This window comes from Pan troglodytes, chromosome 7, assembly GCF_028858775.2.
Source record: "Pan troglodytes isolate AG18354 chromosome 7, NHGRI_mPanTro3-v2.0_pri, whole genome shotgun sequence".
Classification (NCBI taxonomy): Eukaryota; Metazoa; Chordata; class Mammalia; order Primates; family Hominidae; genus Pan; species Pan troglodytes.
This window is the reverse complement of record NC_072405.2, coordinates 69171132-69186565: the sequence shown is the minus strand read 5'-3', so window position 1 is coordinate 69186565 and position 15434 is coordinate 69171132. Positions and strand designations below refer to the sequence as shown.

Below are 15434 nucleotides of genomic sequence, written 5' to 3'. Positions count from 1 at the left end.
TCAACAAATGGGATATAAGACTCAAAATGTCTACACGGTGGTAACTTCTAAAACTAGATGATGTCTATAAAGGTTTACTTTTTTAAGTGATAGTACCGATTAAGTTAATTTTTAAGAGCAGGCTGCCCAGGCACAGTGGCTTGAGCCTGTAATCCCAGCACGTTGGGAGGCTAAGGTGGGAGGATATCTTGAACCCAGGAGTCTGAGACCAGCCCGGGCAACATGGCAAGACTTTGCCTCTACAAAAAACAAAAAAATTAGCTGGGCATGGTGGCACACACCTGTCATCCCAGCTACTTGGGAGGCTGAAGCAGGAGGATCACTTGAGCCCAAGAGGTTGAGGCTACAGTTCAAACCACGGTACCCCAGCCTGGGTGACAGAGCGAGACCCTGTCTCAAAAAAACAAAATAAAATAAGGCTTAACACCAGCTCTATCAACTTCATTGTGAGCCTACCAAAATGCTTTGATATACATGATGTAGAAAAATAAGCTAATGAATAAAAGTGTATTGTCCTAAAAATGCCTTTTACTTAAAAATCTGTCATGTGGACATTGTGAATGAATGCGGTTTTTCTTCTAACCAGGACTTTCTTATTCCATATTAGTACAATTTCATCTTTAGCTACTTCTGAGAAATGTAATTAAGAGAGTCTATGCATAATATGCTGGGCATGGCAGCTCATGCCTGTAATCCCAGCACTTTGGGAGGCCACAGCAGGCGGATCATTTGAGCTTAGGAGTTTGAGACTAGCCTGGGCAACACAGTGAAACCTTGTTTCTACTACAAGTACAAAAATTAGCCAGGCGTGGTGGCACATGCCTGTAGTCCCATCTACTCAGGAGGCTGAGGTGGGAGAAGTGCCTGAACCTGGGAGGTGAAGGTTGCAGCGAGTTGAGATTGTGCCAATGCACTCCCAACTGGGTGAGAGCGACACCCCATCTCAAAAAAAAAAAAAAGAAAGAAAATAAAGTCTATGCATAATAAAAATGTCAACATTAATTATTATTTGCTAGGCATATGCTAAACATATATGGAGGGAACTATTTGTATAAAAATTTGCCCTGTGCAGAAACGCAACATACAGAGCTCTTGTGAAAAAACTATGTTAGCAAAAATCTAGTAATTTGAAAATGTGTATTCTTCAAGAATTCATAAAATACCAACAAGCTTCTATAGCCATATTCCATATTCTAACATTAGTATTTTATTGTGGTTAGGAGGCTTCTTCCTGATGAATTCTCATTTTTAAAACTGTCATCATGGTGTTAAAGGACTCAATCAGTTTAAGTTGGATGTACACAGTTATTTTTTGATTAAACTTTTTGTTTTAAGATAATTATAGATTCACATGCAGGTGTAAGAAATAATACAGAAGAATCCCGTGTAACATTTATGTAGTTTCCCCCCAGTGGTGACTTCATACAAAACTACAGTATTAGTACATTGTTACAAAAATTTTTATCATTTCAAGAAAGTTACACAGATGGGATAATACAGGATCAACCTTTTGAGAATGGCTCGATTCACTAAGCATAGCTCTCTCCAGATTTATCCAGATTGCTGTATAGTATCTGTAGTTTCCCCCTTCTTATTGTTGAGTAGTATTCCACGGTATAGATGGACCACACTGTAACCATGCAGCCACTAAAGTGTCCTTCAACCCAATGTCTCTAGCCTGTTTCCAGTTTTTGGCCATTCTGAATAAAACTACTATGAACATCTGTGTATAGGTTTTTGAGTCAACCTAAGTCTTCATTTATCTGGGATAAATGTCCAGGGGTGCAACTGCTAGGATGTATGGTAGCTGCATGTTTAGTGTTTAAAGAAACTGCCATTTTTCCAGAGTGGCTGTGTTATTTTACATTCCCACATGCAACGTAAGAGTGATCTGGTTTCTCCACATTCTCTTCAGCATTTGGTGTTCTCAGTATTTTTCATTTTAGCCTTTCTGACATTCTGACAGGCATGTAGCGACAGCTCATTGGGTGTTTTTCTTTCTTTTTTGAGACAGGGTCTGTGTTGCCCAGTCCAGTCTCAAATTCCTGGGCACAAGTGATCCTCCTGCTGCCTCAGCCTCCCCAGTAGCGGCTTACACCAACCAGGCCTGGCTTACTGAAGTTTTAATTTCTACTTCCCTAATGGCTAGTGATGTCAAAGATCTTTTCTAGTGCTTATTTGCCATTTGTAGATCCTCTTCAATGAAATATCTGCTCATATCTCTCTTGCCCATTTTGTAATTGCATTGTTTTTTTTTTTTACTACCGAGTAAAATTACTCAACACTTTTGAGAATTTTTATTTCTAGCCACTAGTCTTTTGTTGGATACCTGGTATGTAAATATTTTCTCCCACTCTGAAGATTTGTCTTTCCATCTACTTAAACAGTCTTTCACAAGGCTAAAGTTTTTGAAAGCTAATTTATCACTTTTTCCTTTTATGAATCATCCTTTTGGTGACACATACGCTAAGGCTCAGATACTGAAATTTTTCTTTTTCTTTTTTTTTCCCCTAAAAGATAAATACGTTCATATTTTACATTTAACTCCAGGATTTTGTGTTAGTTTTTTTAAGGTGTGAGACTTAGGATGAAGTTCATTTATTTTGGATTTCTAACTGCTAGAGTTTCATTTGTTGAAAAGGCTATCTTCTTCCATTTAACTACTTTTGCACCTTTGTTAAAAATTAGTTGTGCATATTTGTGCGCGTGTTTCCAGGTTACTTATTCTGTTCCATTGATCTATGTGTCTATCCCTTTACCAGTATCACGCAGTCCTGATGACTAGCTAAGCAAAACTTGAAATCAATGGGTGGATTCATCCCATTTTATTCTCCTTTGCTAAGTTGTGTCAGCTACTTTAGTTCTTCTGCCTTTCCATATATATTTTATAATAATATTGTCTATATCTACAAAACATTGTACTGGAAGTTGGATATGAATTGTGTTAAACATTTATATCAATTTGTGAATAAGTGACATTTTACAAGGTTGAATATTCCAAACAGTAGGCATAGTATGCCTCTCCATTTATTTAGATTTTCTTTTACTTCTTTCACCACTGTAAGTAGTTTTGTAGTTTTCAGAATACATGGCCTGCACATGCTGTTTTTAGATTCACCCCTAAGTATTTCATTTTATTTTTTGTGTGCTTAAAAATGATATATTTTGAGTTTTGGTGTTCATGTTTTCATGGCTAAAACATAGAAATACGATTGATTTTTATGTCTACCTTGTATCCCACAACCTTGCTGAACTTTTTTTTTGTTGTAAATCCCTTGAGATTTCCTACTGAGACAATTACATCATCCACAAATAGAACACTTTTTATTTCTTCCTTTCTCAGTTGTATGCCTTTTCTTTCTTTCTTTCTTTTTTGCTTTACTGCACTGGCTAGAACTTCCATCAATATGTTGATTAATGTTGAGAAGAGACATTACTGCTTTGTTCCTGATCTAAGGAACAAGGCCTTCGACCTTTTGCCCTTAAGTATAACATTAGTTGTGGGTTTTTTTTTGGTGTGTGTTCACGTGCTCTTTAATAAGCTGAGGAAGTCCTCCTCAATTCCTATTTTTCTGAGAGTTTCTAAATATGTATGGGTGTTGAATTCTGTCAAATGGTTTTTCTGCATCAACTGCTATAATCACGTGGTTTCTCTTCTTTACCCTATTAAATGGTGGAGTACACTGATTTGTTTTTGAATACAGAGCAAGCCTTGCATCCCTGGAATAAACCCCATGTGGCCATGATGTATATACTTTACAAACGTACACATACACAATTTCGTATATTGTTGAAATTCTATTTTCTGGTATTTTGTTGAGGAGTTTTGCTTATATATTTATAAAGGCTATTGGTTTGTACTTTTACTTTTTTTGTATTGTCTTTGGTTTTAGTGTCAGAGTAAAATCAGTTTTATAAAATAAATAGGGAAGTGTTACATCTATTTTCTGCAAAAGATGGTCTAGAATTGGTGTTCATTCCTTTTTTAAACGTCTGGTAGAATTCCGCAGTGAAACCATTTGGACCTAGAGGTTTCGTTTTTGGGGAGTTTTAAAACTATGAATTCAATTTCCGTTATAGTTTATAGGGCTATTCCATTTTTTTCTTTTTTGTGAGACGTAGTTTCACTCTTGTTGCCCAGGCTGGAGTGCAATGGTGCCTCTTGGCTCACTGCAACCTCTGCCTCCTGGGTTCAAGTGATTTTCCTGCCTTAGCCTCCCGAGTAGCCGGGATTACAGGCTCCTGCTACCACGCCCAGCTACTTTTTGTATTTTCAGTAGAGACAGGGTTTCACCATGTTGGCCAGGCTCAAATTAACTTTTTCATACTGGCTGGGTGTAGCAATTTGTGTTTTTGGATAAACTGGTCTATTTCATCTAAGTTGTCACATTTGTGTGGGTAAAGCTATTCACAGCATTCCCTAATTACCTCTTTTATGTCTGGAGAATCTGTAGTGATAGCTTCTGTTTTGTTACTGATAATTGGTAACTTGCACCTTTTCTGTCAGTTTTGCTAGAGGTCTGCCAATTTTACTGAAGTTTTTAAAAAATCCAGCTCTTTGTTTCACTGATTTTTGTTTTCAACTTAATTAATCTGCTCTTATCTTTAATATTCCCTCCTTTCTATTTATTTTGGGTTTTTCTTTTTTATGGTTTATTTTGCTTTGGGTTCTTGAAGTAGGAGTTAAAATTATTTTGAGACTTCTTTTCTTTTGTTTTTTTAAATTATACTTTAAGTTCTGGGACACGTGCAGATTTGTTACATAGGTATATACGTGCCATGGTGGTTTGCTGCACCCATCAATCTGTCATCCACATTAGGTATTTCTCCTAATGCTATCCTTCCCCTAGGCCCCCACCCCCCAACAGGCCCCGGTGTGTGATGTTATCCGCCCTGTGTCCATGTGTTCTCATTATTCAACTCCCACTTATGAGTGAGAACATGCGGTGTTTGGTTTTCTATTTCTGTGTTAGTTTGCTGAGAATGATGGTTTCCAGCTTCACCCATGTCCCCTGCAAAGGACATGAACTCATCCCTTTTTATGGCTGCATAGTATTCCATGGTGTATATGTGCCACATTTTCTTTATCCAGTCTATCACTGATGGGCATTTGGGTTGGTTCCAAGTCTTTGCTATTGTGAACAGTGCTGCAATAAACATACCTGTGCATGTATCTTTATAGAATGATTTATAATACTTTTGGTATATACTCAGTAATGGGATTGCAGGGTCAAATGGTAATTCTGGTTCTAGATCCTTGAGGAATTGCCACACTGTCTTCCACATAGTTGAACTGAATTACCCTCCCGCCAACAATGTAAAAGTGTTCCTATTTCTCTACATCCTCTCCACCATCTGTTGTTTCCTCACTTTTATTTTTTTTGAGACAGAGTCTCACTCTGTCGCCGAGGCTGGAGTGCAATGGTGTGATCTTGGCTCACTGCAAGCTCCGCCTCCTGGGTTCACGCCATTCTCCTGCCTCAGCCTCCCAAGTAGCTGGGACTACAGGCTCCTGCCACCACGCCTGGCTAATTTTTTGTATTTTTAATACAGATGGGGTTTCACCCTGTTAGCCAGGATGGTCTCATCTCCTGACCTCGTGATACGCCCACCTCAGCCTCCCAAAGTGCTGGGATTACAGGCATGAGACACCGCGCCCGGCCGTTTCCTCACTTTTTAATGATTGCCATTCTAACTGGCATGAGATGGTATCTCATTGTGGTTTTGATTTGCATTTCTCTAATGACCAGTAATAATGAGCTTTTTTTCATATGTTTGTTGGCCGTATAAATGTCTTCTTTTGAAAAGTGTCTGTTCATATCCTTCGCCCGCTTTTTGATGGGGTTGTTTTTTTCTTGTAAATTTGTTTAAGTTCTTTGTAGATTCTGGATATTAGCCCTTTTGTCAGACGGATAGATTGCAAAATTTTTCTCCCATTCTGTAGGTTGCCTGTTCACTCTGATGATAGTTTCTTTTGGTGTGCAGAAGTTCTTCAGTTTAATTAGATCCCATTTGTCAATTTTGGCTTTTGTTACCATTGCTTTTGGTGTTTTAGTCATGAAGTCTTTGCCCATGCCTATGTCCTGAATGGTATTGTCTAGGTTTTCTTCCAGGGTTTTTATGGTTTTAGGTCTTATGTTTAAATCTCTAATCCATCTTGAGTTAATTTTTGTATAAGGTATAAGGAAGAGACTTCTTCTTTTCTATTGTGTGCATTTAATGATATACATTTCCCTCTCGTAACACTGTTTTAGCTATTTTCCACAAATTGGTATGTTGTATTTTCATTCAGTTCAATGTGTTTTTTGTAATTCAAGACTTGCTCACTGACACACAGAAGTGTACTGTTTAGTTTCCAAGTATTTGTAGATTTTCCTATTTTCTGTTAAACTGATTTCTAGTTTAATTCCATTTTGTTTGGAGAATACATTCCGTATGATTTCAATACTTTAAAATCTATTGAGGTTTATTTTATGGCCCAGGACACGGTCTATCTTGGTATACAGTCTGTGAGCACCTAAGGGATGCTGAAGTCTCCAACCGTAATTGTGAATTTCTCTATTTCTCCTTGCAGTCTATCAGTTTTTGCTTCACATATCTGGTACACGCACGTTTAGCACTGTCACATCTTTCTGGAGGGCTGATTCTTTTATCATTATATAATGTCCCACTCTGATAATTTTCTTCTGCTCTTAAGTTTATGTGATATTAATATAGCTACTCCTGTTTTCCTTTGATTAATATTTGTATAACTTTTCCTATCATTTTATTTTCAACCTAACTGTACTGTTGTATTTGGAGTGAGTTTCTTATAGATACCATATAGCTGAGTCATTGTTTTTAAAATTCTCTCTGCTAATCCTTTTTGATTTGTGTATTTTGACCACCAACATTTAGTTATTGATATATGAGGGCTTACATCTGACATTTTACTTTGTTTTCTATTTTCCTTCTCCTGCCTTCCTGTGGGCTAATCAAATCCCTTTATTCCCCATGGCTTATAATATTGTGGAATACACTGATAATCACATCAGACAGTGGTTACTTGTTTATACTTCAAACATCAAACATAATTTGCAAGACTTGAAGAAAAAAGTCTATCATATTTATCCATATTTTTGTTTCTTATGTTTTTTTCTTCCTTTATGGTGTTCTAAGATTCTTTCTTCAATCATTTCACTTCTATTAGAAAACTTCCTTTAGCCATTCTTTTATGCAAATCTGCTACTAATAAATTCTTGGTTTTTCCTTCTCTAAGAATGTCTTGATTGCACCTTCATTGCTAATTCTTTTTCTTCTTTGCTGGGTAAAGAATTCTGGGCTGATAGTTCTTTTCTTTCTGCTCTTGCAAAACACTGTGCTATGTATGTTTATTGTGGCAGTATTCACAATAGCAAAGACTTGGAACCAACCCAAATGTCCATCAATGGTAGACTGGATTAAGAAAATGTGGCACATATACACCATGGAATACTGTGCAGCCATAAAAAAAGTTGAGTTCATGTCCTTTGCAGAGACATGGATGAAGCTGGAAACCATAATTCTCAGCAAACTATCACAAGGACAGAAAACCAAACACCGCATGTTCTCACTCATAGGTGGGAACTGAACAATGAGAACACTTGGACACAGGGCGGGGAACATCACACACCGGGGCCTGTTGGGGGTTGTAGGGCTGGGGGAGGGATAGCATTAGGAGAAATACCCAATGTAAATGATTACTTGGTGGGTGCAGCAAACCAACATGGCACATATATACCTAGGTAACAAACCTGCTCGTTGTGCACATGTAACCCAGAACTTAAAGTATAATAAAAACAAACAAACAAAAATCACTGTGCTATTTTCTCTGTCCTCCATGGTTTCTGATGAGAAATCTGCTATCATTAGAACTCTTTTTCCCCTATAGGTAGGGTGCTATTTTTTGCTGCTTTCAAGATTTTTTTTTCTGTCTTTCACGTTCAGAAATTTGACCATACAGAGGTTCGTCATCATGTGGATTTGTCTGGGTTTAACCTCTTTGGGGCTGTCTTCAATCTGTAGGTTTATATACTTTTTGCCACATTTAAGAAGTTTTCAGCCATTATTTCTTTGAGTATTTTTCAGAGCCAATCCTTTTTCCTCTCCTTCTAGGACTTATGACACATCATATAACGTCAGCTTTTGTTACAGTCCTATAAGTCCCTGAGGTAGTGTTCATTTGTTTCCTCAATTTTCTCTCTGCAGTTTAGACTAAGTAGTTACTATTGTTCTATCATCCAGTTCACTATTTCTTTCCTTTATCTCCATTCTGCTGTTGAGCCCATTCACTGTTTTTTTTTCTAGTGTACAAAGAGCTTTGAAAGAGTTTTTAAATTTCAATTATTGTATTTTTTTTTTATTTTAAAATTCCTATTTGGTTCTTTTTTTTATCTTGCATTTCTTTTGCTCAGATTGTTTGCTAAGACTCTTCTGTTTCAAGCATGTTCCTTGTTTGTTGAGGCATTTTAATGATTGCTGCATTAAAATCTTTGTAAGATAATTCAAACACCACTGTCATTTCACTGTTGGCACCTATTATCTTTTTTTCATTCAATTTAAGATCTTCCTGGTTCTACGTATGATGAATGATTTTCTATTGAAACATGGGTATTTTAGATACTATGTTATGAGACTCTGGGTCTTATTTAAACCACTGTTTAGTTGGCTTCCTCTCACTCCACTCCAACAAGGGAAATGGTGGTGGTAGGGTGCTACTTCATTACTGCCTGGGGATTGTGGAAGCAGAGCCACAATTTTTTCTGTGATGTTTGGCTACAGTAGAATGGTTACTTTCTAAGAGTGTTCTGGCTTGCGAACACTGTTCTGACCTGCCTATTTCCTGGTTCTCTGGCTAGAAGACTTTCTTTTTCTGTGCCTGTTGACCTTTCTAGGTTGCCTGTTTCTTTAGCACCCAGTCTCGGGTATGTGGCAAAAAGAAAACCAAGGGAAATCATCACTGTGTCATTCCTCTGGCACCAAGGTCTACTAAGGGAAGTGTGTAGTAGGTGTAGTAGTAGGCTATGCCATCTAGGCTTATGTAAGTACACTCTATGATGGTCACGTGACGATGAAATCACCTGCTGACATATTTCTCAGAATGTATCTCCTTTGTCAAGCAACACATGACTGTATAATATTTTACCTAAGAAAGAATTCTTCGGTGAAAATACCAATGCTGTAGAATTACTGTAGTCAATTTCTAGGTTCAAGGGTTAATCAGAAGAGCTCCAAGTATCATTCTTAATAAATATTTACTGACTGCTTACTACGTTGAAGGCACATGCTAGCTGTTGCCCAGGACCCTGACCTCTGTTATCCTTACGGCAGTGATTCTTAACTCATTTGTTTTTTAGAACTACTTTCTGTAGTTGCTCTTATAAGCTGTTCTTATCTAGAAATCGGGAACTAAGTATTACTTTGGATAAACTACTACTTTTCTTAGCTTCATCACCTCCTTTTATAAAATAACAGTATAGTAATACATTTACCTTAGAAAGGATCAACTATGTAATCATCTATTTATAATATGTATATACATACTACCTCCAAACACATACAGCATAAAAGAATACACTGTGTTCAGAAAAGTTCCAATAGTTCAGGTTCATCAATGGAAATAACTGAAATAATACAAATTTCATCAATAGATGAAACAGAATTCTCATGCTTTGTAAAATGTTACACAGCAATAATAGAATACTTTAAGCAGAAGTGGTGATGTGGTAATATATTGACAGTTAAAAAAATAAATAAAATTAAAAAAAATAAGCAGAAGTGGATATAAATAGCTACAAACGTTCTGGTGTCTTGAAACATTTCCAAATTTCATTAGTGTGTTCCTTGTTTCCCTCCCATGCAACACAAAAAAGATTTCCCTACCATGCAACACAAAGAAGTCCAATACCTTATATCTTTGAGTACAGTGGGTTCCCAGAGAAGCCATTTTGCTCAACGTAATTTGAAAGAATAGGACTACACTATTCTACTCCATTGGCCAGACTGACTTTCTATGAATGTGATTAAAATATAACTCTCAGAAACTATAGGAAATTGTTTAGAAAAAGGGAGGGAGTGAAAATACGTACAAAAATGTAAGAAAACATTCAGGCTTTAGAAGGCTCAATATGATTTAAGAGTCTGACAGAAGGTGAATGTTACAAGGGATTTCAAAGGGAAGAAACTTTCCTACTTTATGATGTTCAAAGACCATCCGACTAAAAACTTAAATAATAAGTAAAATGAAGATATATAAAACATTTCTATTAAGTATAAAGATGAAGATTTTAAAGGGCCTCTTATTTACCTCTTCTACATTGGAAGCAGTCTTAGCAGACGTTTCCATGAAGATGAGTCCATGTTCTCGTGCAAAAGCTTCACCTTCTTCTTTTTTTACTTCTCTTCTAGATTCTAAATCACTAAACATGGGAAAGAAAGGGTCACATTACTAATCAACATGGTACAAACAGAAGCATTTGTGGAAAGTGTACCATGGAATTCAAAGTTGTGATGACCATTCTTTTAATTAATTTTTAACATACTAACTGTATTATTCAGGGTATTATGAGGGTTAGTATTTAGAACACACTGTCTAGTTTCAAAGAACTAACAATCCAACAGAAGAAAGATTCTGTGTTAGAATTTTAGAACGTTAGAACTAGCCGTAACTTAAGGGAGCCTCTAGTCTAATACCTTATATCTTTGAGTACAGTGCGTTCCCAGAGAAGAAAGCCATTTTGCTCAACATAATTTGAAAGAGCAGGACTATACTATTCTCCTCCATTGGCCAGACTGACTGAGTTTCTATGAATGTGATTAAAATACAATTCTCAGAAACTACAGGAAATTGTTTAGAAAATCCAAAGTACTAAAGATACATTACATCATTGATCCCAGTTTGTTTAATTCCCAGTTTCCTCTTAAAGCAAAATTGATATAGACAGAGAGACAGAGGGAGGGAGGGAGGGAGGGAGAAGGAGTAGAGAGAGACAGAAAAGGAGAAAGGGAGGGAGAGAGAAAGTGTAAGCTAGAAATTTCCAATGAAAGCAGGGTATTCATTTTTATCATACTAGAATTGTATTAGTGAGCGGGGGGAAGGGAAGTAGCAGTTGCTTTTAAAGCGTGTTTTATTTTTAAAGTTAAAAAACTTTACTATTATATTTATTACTTTTTATATATTATTTATTATTACATGTTTATACATGAAAAAAGATGTATAATATAATGTCCACATACTTCCAGCTAGCCTTGACATATTATTTGCCAGATTTCAGGTTTCTTTCCCTTTAAGAAATAAAATCAGCAACAGCAGAATCACCACCTGTGTGTCTCTGATCCCACTCTCCTCCCTCTTACCCTAAAGGTAACCACTACCTAAATTTGGTGTTTTCATTCTCATGCATGTTTTTGCATTTATCCTCATGTTTATAACCATAAATAGTATTTCTTTTTCATGTCTTTAAAAATTCAGATGTAGCTACTGTTTTACAACTTGTTAACTTTGGTCAACACTATGTTTTTCAAATTTATCCATATAATACATGCAGATCTAGTTTGTTTTTTAACTGGTGAATTACAGTCTACTGAATGAATGCAATACAACTTAAATTCTCTATAAGGCAAAGTTATTTATAATTTTTCATTATTACAAACAATGTTACAATAAGCATTTTATATATATAAAAATATATGTATTTTATATATATAATACATATATAAAAATATATGTATTTTATATATATATAAAAAATATATGTATTTTATATATATATAAAATATATATATATTTGTGTATACACGTGCCAAGGCTTTTCCAGGGCAGTTTTTTTTTTTTATTTTTTCAGAGACAAAGTCTCACTATGTTGCTCACGCTGGTCTTGAACTCCAGGACTCAAGTGATCCTCCCACTTTGGCCTTCCCAATTGCTAGGACTACAGTACTGAGACACTGCGTTAAGCCTGGGTAGGATTTTTCAAACTGTGTCATGACTCAATGAATTGTAAAAATCACTCAGTAGGAAATAATCAGAACCTTTTTTTTAAAAAAAGAAACAATAGGCTGGGTGCGGTGGCTCACACCTGTAATTACGGCACTTTGGGAGGCAAGGCGGGTGGATCACCTCAGGTTAGGAGTTCAAGACCAGCCTGGCCAACATGGTGAAACCCCGTCTCTACAAAAATACAAAAATTAGCTGGGTATGATGGTGGGTGCCTGTAATCCCAGCTACTCAGGAGACTGAGGCGGGAGAATTGCTTGAACCTGGGAGGCGGAGGTTGCAGTGAGCAGAGATCGCGCCACTGCACTCCAGCCTGGGCGACAGAGTGAGACTCCATCTTGGGAAGGGAAAAAAAAAAGAAACAATATAAAATATCAGAGTGTATCACCTATATACATAAGTTCCATCTACTGTTTCATGGAACTTACGTATAAAGGTATAATTTACGAATATTTTGTTATATGTGTAGGTGTACACACAATTTATTTACTAGGTCATGATGTAAAATACATTTCTTACTATAGGTCAAATCAAAAAACTCAAAAGCCATAGTACTTGACGATATACTTAGTGCAAAGTTTTAAAAATACCTCAGTTTTCCAGGCATTACATCATATTGTTGTCTTAGTTCACTCCCTCTGAATCCCACTTAAGTTGCTTAGGTTACTTAAGTATCTTTCTTTTAATTTATGCCCCCTTTTTGTTTAGGGTTTGCATTAAAACCCTTACACTATTAAAAAACTTTCATTTTTTAAATCTCTGCTTCCTATTTCTTATACAACCAATTTATTAATAAAATGCCATAGTAAGAAAAATTTGTGTCATCTGTTGCTCTGACTAGGTCACTGCCCTTCACTGGCTGCTCCCTACTGCTTAATGCGTCTAATTCAAAAATTGCTTATTCCCTGTTTTGGTGTCTATCCACAATTCAATTCATCTAAAAATAATCATTTCATTTATTTCTCTCTGTTCTTTCTTGTTCGTTATACTCCTGATTTTAAAGGTCACCCACCTACGATCATCAGAAACATCTCTTGTTTACATACTATGCTTTGTTTATTTCTTCTCACATTTGAACTATCAGCTCCTAGTGGTCGGTGACCAAATTTAAGCCACCAGTAAGCTGTCACTCATGTTTCAGCCACAAGGAAAAAACTGGTAAAATAAAAGGATAAAAATTCTCTTTATTCTCCAAGTATTCTCCTCTTATTATTTCATACCTTGAATGACAGAATAACTATTTCCATCATAGAAAGACTAAAACTTCCCTCCAATAGCTTTATAACCTTAAAAAGGTTTAGTGAGATGATTTAAATGTGGAAAAGAATACCCAAGAAAGGCCTTCAGAGAATACGATAATAGTTTCTTCTCTACACAAAGAAGTAAACAATGTTTAGCTTTTTATAATGTAAATATCACTTAGGTAATATTTTCTCTTAATAGCAAATCTCAATTTCTATTAAAACAACACTCTAAAATCTATACAGTATAATGATGTTTTACATTATAGCTTTTTTGAGGTGTAACAGACATAAAAGAAGTTGTACTTAAATGCAAAATTTGTTGAGTTTTAAGATAATGTAAGCCCGTGAAGCCATCAGTCTCCCAAAAGTTTCCTCATACTCCATTGTAACCCATCCCTTCTTGCCCCTGCACCCTAGGCAGCTGATGATCTGCTTTCTGCCACTACAGATTAGTCCACATTTACTAGGATTTTTATATAAATGTAATCACATGGTATTTTTGGTCTGAGTTTTTTCACTCTGTAATTATTTTGAGAATCATCCATTTTGCTGCATGTATCAACAGTTCATTCCTCTTTATAGCTGAGTTGTAGTCTGTTGTAATGCTGTATCACTATTTTTCGATTCATCTGTTGATATTTGGGTTGTTTCCAGTTTGGGGCTATTAGAAATAAAGCTGGTATGAATATTTGTACATAATTCTGTGGACATAGGAAGACATATTTATGTTGGGTAAACATCTGGGAGTAAAGTGGCTAGGAAATATAGATGTGTGCTTTATTTCTTTTTTTTGAGACAGGGTCTCGCTCTGTGGCCTAGGCTGGAATACAGTGGCATGATCATGGCTCACTGCAGCCTTGACCTCTCAGGCTTAAGTGATCCTACCACCTCAGCCTCTGGAGTAGCTGGGACTACAAGTATGTACCACCATGTTCAGCTACTTTTTAAAAGAATTTCTTATTTTTGTATAGAAGAAGTCTCCCTACATTGCCCAGGCTGGTCTCAAACTCCTAGGCTGAAGCAATCCTCCTGCCTCGGCCTTTTAATTTCTAAAGAAACTACCAAATTGTTTTCCAAAGTGATTGTATCATTTTACGTTCCCATCAGTAGTATATCTTCTGTAGTAATTGCTGGTTCAAATCTTTAGATCATTTTTAAAAAGTGGATGTCTTCTTATTAATGAATTATAAGCATTCTTCATATATTCTAGATATAAATCCTTTGTCAGATATATTTTTCACAAATATTTTCTGCTAGTCTGTAGCTTGCCTTTTCATTTTTGTAACCGTTTTTCTTCAAATTTATTTATTTAAATTGATAGGTAAAATTGCATATATTTATCATGTACAACATATTGTTTTAAAGTATATATACACTGTGGAATGGTTAATCTAGCTAATTTGCATTATCTCACAGTTACCGTTTTTTGTGGTGAGAACACTTAACATCCACTCTTTCAGCATTTTTCCAGAATGCACTATATCATCATTAACCATGTCACGATGTTGTATAATAGTGTAACCGTCTTTTGAAGAACAAAAGTTTTAAATTCAGTTAAAGAACAATTTATTGATTTTTTTTCTGAACTATAAGTTCATGCTTTTCTCTGTCCCATTTAAGAAATGTTTGCCAAAACAGGGTCACTACAATTTGTTTTCTTTTAGAAATTTTAAGTAGTTTTAGCTCTCACACTTAGGTCTATGATCCACTTCCAGTTAATTTTTGTAAATGGTATAATGTAACAGTTGAGGTTCATATTTTTACATATGACTATTAACTGTTTCAGCACCATTTGATGAAAAAGATTACCCCTTCTTCAACTAAATTAGCATCTCTGTCAAAAAATTAATATATCATATATATATGAATCTACTTCTGGAACTTCTTATTCGGCTCTACTGATCTATGTCTGCTTATGCCAAACAATAGTAAATTGATTATAGTATAATAAATCTTAAAATTTGTAGAATAGTAAATTCTCTCCAATATTGTGCCTCTTTGTCAAAGTTGATTTGGCTATTCCGTGGCCTTTGCATTTTTATATAAACTTTAAAGTCAGCTTGTCAATATCTACCCTCCCAAAAAAGTCTGCCAATGTTTGATAGTTTGATTAGGGTTACAATAAATCTTTTTTTTTCCCTTGGAGACAGAGTCTCGCTCTTTTGCCCAGGCTGGAG

At 35.8% G+C, this 15434-nt stretch overlaps 1 protein-coding gene across 1 annotated transcript in view; it reads right to left on the bottom strand.

The window, feature by feature from the left end:
* The window catches only part of RAB2A (RAB2A, member RAS oncogene family), a 102517-nt gene that overhangs the window by 19787 nt on the left and 67296 nt on the right, over positions 1–15434 (bottom strand). Inside the window, 1 exon segment of the mRNA NM_001246457.1 lies at positions 10325–10436. Within this exon segment, the coding sequence (NP_001233386.1) occupies positions 10325–10436 (112 nt within the window).